At 32.9% G+C, this 6,738-nt stretch overlaps 1 protein-coding gene across 2 annotated transcripts; it reads right to left on the reverse strand.

The window, feature by feature from the left end:
* Positions 1-1,448: 1,448 nt before the first annotated feature.
* On the reverse strand, positions 1,449-3,753 carry LOC143612488 (ras-related protein Rab5-like). 2 transcript variants are annotated; one of them, XM_077086464.1, is made up of 6 exons: positions 3,567-3,748; positions 2,834-2,911; positions 2,559-2,726; positions 2,361-2,483; positions 1,764-1,857; positions 1,449-1,655 (listed from the first exon to the last, which is right to left on the reverse strand). In XM_077086464.1, exons 1-6 carry the CDS (start codon positions 3,603-3,605, stop codon positions 1,555-1,557), a joined length of 603 nt encoding a protein of 200 aa, XP_076942579.1. In that variant the 5' UTR covers positions 3,606-3,748; the 3' UTR covers positions 1,449-1,554. The 2 variants fall into 2 exon arrangements, with proteins under 2 accessions (XP_076942579.1, XP_076942580.1); XM_077086465.1 differs by having other exon boundaries at positions 1,590-1,650; positions 3,567-3,753.
* Positions 3,754-6,738: the final 2,985 nt, after the last annotated feature.

Below are 6,738 nucleotides of genomic sequence, written 5' to 3' on the forward strand. Positions count from 1 at the left end.
GAAACATGAAGGCTAGCTTAAATCTAATAATGTGGTTAACTATGGTTCTAGTGGTAAGTCTTGCCATCATTTGGGTCTTGGTTTTACTTCTCTTAGTTGAGCTGTACAATTTTCCCTTCATTTCGCGCCACCATCGCTCTCGTGCTAGAACCCCTAATGCCACCACCGACACTGCCACCACCACCACTGACAACAACTTTTCATTGGTTTACATTTCCAATCCACTTTATGCTCATGAAACCGATACTACATTTGAGATGATGACAACTACAACAGCCGATAGTTCACCTTCTAAGCCGAATACAAGGGAGTACTCTGGCGATGATGAGAGAGAATAAATGTGATATGTGGCGATGGTTCGTGGTTTCTTCAAGTTTGCTATTTCATTGTATAACGTTTTTCGAAGTAAAATAACTTTTTTTTGTTTTTCTGAGAGAACTAGAAAACTTCATACTACATATATGTAGTGTATATATATATATACATATATATATATATAGAGAGAGAGATTAAATTGTGGTTTTCGTCATTGTGTTTTTTCTAAATCTGCAGTTTTAGTCAAATAGTTTCAAATTTGCGATTTTTTGTCCATGTTGTTTCATTTCACTTGCAATTAAACCCGACCCCACTAATCCCGTTAAGTTTAGTCGTTAAACCCATCAGCGTGCCCTTCAAGTGAGGGGCAGTTTTGTCCTTTTTCTCTCTAAATAAACCATGTCTTAATTCGCAAGCACCCTCACGTGAGGGGCTGGGTTGTTTTTTGGGGGAAAAAGGACAAAATTGTCCCTCATATGAAGTGCACACTGATGGGTTTAACGGCTAGACTTAACGGAGTTAGTGGGGTCAGGTTTAATTGTAAGTGAAATGAAACCATAGGGACGAAAATCGCAAATTTAAAACTATTTGACTAAAATCGCATATTTGGACAAACCACATGGACGAAAACCGCAGTTCACTCATATATATATATATATATAGGATTAGTATCATTACAAAACTGTTAAATTATTTAAGAACTTGAAGGAACCATTGATAACTAACGTTTTTTATAAATTTTTTTGTATGTTAATGTTCTTTGAGAGTAGTTTTATCATTATGTATATCTATATCTACGATTACAGTTTTGAAAATTAATTTTTATACATATCTATGTTTTGTTTTACACCTATGTAAATTTGTTAGTACATATATTTTACATATATGTAAGCTTGTGATTAATATATGTAATCAAAATTTTTTATATAAAATATGATAAAACTACTCTTAAATAATGTTAACATATAAAAAAAATTAAAAAAATGTTTGGTTGTTAAGGGTTCCTAAGAGTTCTTAATCTTTTTAGAGTTCTTAAATGATACCAGCCATATATATATATATATATATATATATATATATATATATATATATATTACAATACATATAAATTCTAACAAAAAATTTATAAAATATATACATGTTCCCACTCATTTTAACATTATTCAAATTTGACACGTTTCAGATAAAACATATTCCAATCGCTCGTGTCAAAGATTATGTATACGCTTATACGATATTTCACGAAGTGCAACAAAATAAACTTTGTTCAATTCCTTGAGTTGATGTTTGTAGTTTCATTCCATTCATTGTTGAAGGGTCAACTTGTGCTACTCTCTTTGCTGCAAAACATGTAACTTGGGACATCATTAATATGTTAAAAGTAAATCACCATAATAATTAAATGGTTTATATAACAATATATAGAAATGCAAGTTGATTATGATTACCTATTTCATAGAAGAGTTCTTGTATGTTTTCTGCTGTTTTAGCAGAAGTCTCGAAATATTGCAACGCGTTTTCTTTAGCATATTGCTTCCCTTCCTACAAAAACAATGAAACATATGCGTACCGAGAGATATTGAGAAAACTCTTATCGTGAGAAATAAGGAACTCCATACTACGTATATGCAATATATCATACATAGTTTTAATCAGGGTCGTCTCCGAGAATTATTAAAATTTTTGGGCTGAAGGCGAAAAAAAGTTTGGGCCTTAAGTAAATTTTTTTTTGTTGGGTTTAACAATTAAAATTTTTAAATGGGCTTACTTATATTGATTGGGTTGTGCAATTTTTTTAAAATGAAAACATGCTTAAATGAGTTGAGTAATTGAGTTTAAATATTATAAATACATATTGTTTTTTTTCGTAAAAATGTATATAAATTATTAAAAATTCGGGCCTACCGGGTGATCAGCCCTCAAAGCCGGCACTGGTTCTAAAATTCAAATATAATATGTGTAGTGTCATACACCGCGTATATGTAGTATGAGTTCTCTCATGATCCTGTCTATGTATATATATATACACATACACAAATGCACACCTCAATTTCAACCTCTCTTTTAGTCTTCAAATCCGCTTTATTCGCCACCAAAACCGTAACCAAATTCAGGTTACCTTGTTTTCGTAGTTCATCAATCCATTTCTTTGCTCGTTGAAACGAAACCTACAAACAAAATCATAAGTTCTTCTTTTCATGGATCATTTGAATCTTAAGCTACAAAATCTACAAACTTATTACCATGTTGGTGATGTCATACACAACAATGGCTGCAGCCGCGCCACGATAGTACATAGGAGCTAAACTATGATACCGTTCTTGTCCCGCAGTGTCCCATATATCAAACTTTACATTAGTTTTGTTTATTGATACTATTTGTGTGAAGAATGCTGCTCCTATTGTAGACTCCTGGATTAGTTAACAAGTTAATGATAATATTATAATGATTAATAAATTAGTAATCATGTAGCTAAAGGTTTTCAAGGTGATGATATGATGAAATTATGAAATTGAACCTGGTAATCATAATATTGGCCTTTTACAAATCTTAATACAATGCTTGTTTTTCCGGTTCCCATGTCGCCGAGGATTACCTAAGAATCATGGAGATTTCAGTTTTCGGATTAATGATCTTAAAACCGAAACTTCAGTTTATGAATTTTTGAAAACGGGACGGTTTTGCCGTTTGAACTTAAAATTTTGGGTTGGAAAATTTTTTTTGGCACAAAATAACGAGTTTGGGCTTAATTTATTTTGTTAATTAATAGCTAATTGATTATTATAACTCTGGCTAAAATATTTGAGTTACATAATTAAGTTTATATAAATTATTTGCAATTAAAAAATACCAAACCAATACCAAAACTTCTGTTTTTGTAATTGGTTTCAGTTTTGCTATCTGAGCTTGGAAATTTTGGGAAAAAAAGTTTATGGTCCAAAAATAATGAAATTGGGCCTCAATTACTTTTTAAATCAATAACTAATTGATTATTATGTATTTGGTCTAAAATACTTGAGTTACATATTTATTGAATTTTAATAAATTACTTAAAAAAGAAAATAAAAATGTATAGATTTAGTTAGATTCTATTTTCGGTTTTTATCACATGCAAAACCAATACCAAACAATAAATTCAGTTTTTACAAAAACTTAAAACCAAATAGTCCGGTTTTTCGATTTCAAAACCTTTTTTTTTTGTTTTGTTATGCATACCTCTGACATAATAAACTTAAAAGTTACATACTTACTAGCTTTGCTTGTATGTTGTTACTCTTGCCTCCGGTCATGTTAAAATGAGTGTTGAACAAGTGGATAATGTGGGAGAATTAATAATGTTAAGGTTCTTGGATTATTATTTATTAAAACTTTAAAACTTGACTAGTGAGTTGGTAGTTTTAAGCTTCTGTTTTGTTTTATTAATAATGTTTTGTTTTAATATCAGATTCATCAACGTACACAATCCTCCACCATGGCTGATTGATACATGTTTATGAATTTTTAAATGCTTTTTAGTTAATTTATTTTTATTATTATGTAGTTTTCAAATGGGGTTCTTTGGGTTTAGTTAGTGTGGCGTTTTTTATTTTTATTTTATTATTATTATTATTTTTTTTTTTTTTGGTTTCAACGTTTTAAATTTAAATCCAAAGCCCAAATCAAATCTCTCATGATTTTCCTGGGTGTTGGGTTTTTTAGGTTGGGTTTCGAGTATCTTAAAATAGAAAATGATAAAAAAAACTTGGTTAACGGAAAAAGCGCCTAGATTTATGGTCACGATATTATAATCGACTAGACAAATTATACCATAGTCGATTGAACCATACTCGATTAAACAACTAAGCCTAACAGAATATACCATTAACAAACACGATTGAACTTACTAATTGATAAAACAGTCTCAAAAATCATTTATTCCAAACTCATTAAACTGAACCATAATCGAACTCCATTAAACCTGCTAATAATATCAGGTTTAAAACAAAAAGGTTTATTCATGTTGACCCGAAACCCAGAATTAAGACCCAAGAACCTACCCGAATTATTTTGGTTCGGGTTAGTCTCTTCTAAGGTTTGAGTTTTCGAGTTGAGTGGGGTCAGTTCAGGTTCAAGTTTTCCCGGTTCAGTTATTGGTTTTCATAAAATATGATGAACAAATAAAACAAGACAGAATTACAAATTTTGTCCTTTAAAAAAAGCCAAAAACCGGTTCGTGTCCTTTTCTAAGTTTCCTTGCAGGCGGTGTACTTTAAACTTTTTTTTTCTACACGTTATGTCCTTTACGCTAACTGGGTTAGAAAAACTCAGTTAAATGCCCTCACGTGAGACGCATGTGAGGGCATTTTTGTCTTTTCGTCTACCTGCAACTTCTTCTTCTTCTTCTTTTTCTTCTTCTTCTTCTTGCAGACCACCATCACCATCACCATTCTTGCAGACCTCAAACACCATCACCACCGCCACCACAGGTCCGCCACCAACCACCGCTCCATCTCCGACACCGACTCCCATCTCCGACGTCGACTCCCCTCGTTCTGACGCCCAGAAACCCAGAAACCCACAAATCCCCTCTCACAAATCAAATCAATAAAATCAATATTCTAATATATTGAAGCATCACACCACACCCAGATCGTGTTCATCTTCTTCATTTCTTCATATGTGAACCACCCGCCGGAGCACGACACAGCTGACCCTTCATCCAGTGGCCCCACCTCCATCTGGGTTTGGGTTTGACCCGTTGGGTTTATGGGCAAATGGCATTAATGGGTAATTAGCCAAATCTTGAAACCAATCGCCGTTAATGAAGGATAATTTTTGTTTTAATCGGGTTAATCTTTTGTTGTAGGGTTTTTGGTTGGAAATTGGGGGTAATATTTGTAGGGTCTCCGGCGAAGTCCGCCGCCGGGTCATTCGGATCCGGACCTTCCCGGAGCGGCGACAGGGCTTCCAATGGCCTTAAGCTGCCGGATCTTGACATAACGGGTTCGGGTTGACCCGCATGGTGGCTGCTGCCTTTTCTTCTCCGGAGCAGGCCCGAGTTGGGTGAGCCGCTTTGACTCCGACCGGGTTTGGGAGCCCGGTTTCTTGACCTGCCTGGAGATAAAGAAGACGGGAGGTGTAGTGAGAGGGAGGGAGAGAGTAGAGAGAGAGGAAGAAGACGGGAAGAGAGAGAGAGAGTATATATTTAATATCTATTATTTATTTTTGTTATAATATATTAATTTATTTTTTAATTATAAATAACTACCAGTAGACGAAAAGACAAAAATGCCCATCACATGTCTGGCACATGTCATACTTAACTGAGTTTTTCTAACCCAGTTAGCGTAAAGGACATAACGTGTAGAAAAAAAAAGTTTAAAGTACACCGCCTGCAAGGAAACTTAGAAAAGGACACGAACCGGTTTTTGGCTTTTTTTAAAGGACAAAATTTGTAATTCTGTCATAAAACAATAATAAAAGTTAAAGTAACAAAAGTCTTACCATCATTTATATTTTGACTAATATAAAAGCTCATTTTACCATTAAAAATTTTACATATATGATTGTAGAAATGATGTTAGGATGATTTGGTTTATTGTGTAAAAAATATAAATAAAGTAACTTTTAAATATTTTAATATATATTTTCTTTCTAAATTTAACTTTATCAAAATTTTAAATTTTTTTTGTTAACTAATCCTACTGACATATGACCAGGAACATGAATAGTACCCCCCACACACAAACATGAATCCTCATCAATCATATAAAGAAAGCATCATATTCCCACTCTCACATAATTATATTAGAATATGGGCCATTTTATGCATGCTAAACATTATATTCTTGACAATATTGTAAATTTATAATACATGCAAAGTATACAAAGAGAGCACATAGATGCAATTCAAAACACACACCATTGATGTATAATTGTATTTTGTCAAGTGACCAAGTTAAAATAGCATTTGTATGTGTATTTAGCACTTAAAATGTTTATAACAAGCCAAAAAAAAGTTTTGGTAGTAACTCGGCATAAACCACAAAAATTAGCCGTTTTCACCTAACTTGTTGCCTAATTTGTACGACTTGTTGTCTTACCACCTCTACCCGTCATTTTGATGAATTATGATTCACGACGTTTCTAATACTTAATTTGACATGACTTTAATACGACCAAACCCCTTTTGGATACCGGATCAAGTTATTCAGCAATTTTTATTTTTCTTTTTATATATTACCTATATAGTTGAAAAGACCACGTACATTTTCAGACATTTACTCATATAATCTATCTTTGTGACGAAAATAACACAATGCATATTATTGTATAGGACCATAGGTAACCATGCTACCCTTTTAAGGAAAGGACATGGGATCGATCAAACTCTACAACAAACAACAAACAATTAATAGTTTGTGTGTCGGGACATGTTCCAAA

Source organism: Bidens hawaiensis, unplaced genomic scaffold (assembly GCF_021521415.1).
Source record: "Bidens hawaiensis isolate Kalapana, Puna unplaced genomic scaffold, B.hawaiensis_p1.1 tig00034632_1, whole genome shotgun sequence".
Taxonomy (NCBI): Eukaryota; Viridiplantae; Streptophyta; class Magnoliopsida; order Asterales; family Asteraceae; genus Bidens; species Bidens hawaiensis.

Excerpts from the sequence above, each read along its gene's own strand:
- LOC143612488 (XM_077086464.1), bottom strand. The coding sequence starts at position 3,605 with ATGACCGGAGGCAAGAGTAACAACATACAAGCAAAGCTA. Across the intron at positions 2,727-2,833 it reads GCCAATATTATGATTACCAG|GAGTCTACAATAGGAGCAGC; the intron begins GTTCAATTTCAT and ends TAACTAATCCAG. Across the intron at positions 1,858-2,360 it reads AAAGAGAGGTTGAAATTGAG|GAAGGGAAGCAATATGCTAA; the intron begins GTGTGCATTTGT and ends TTGTTTTTGTAG.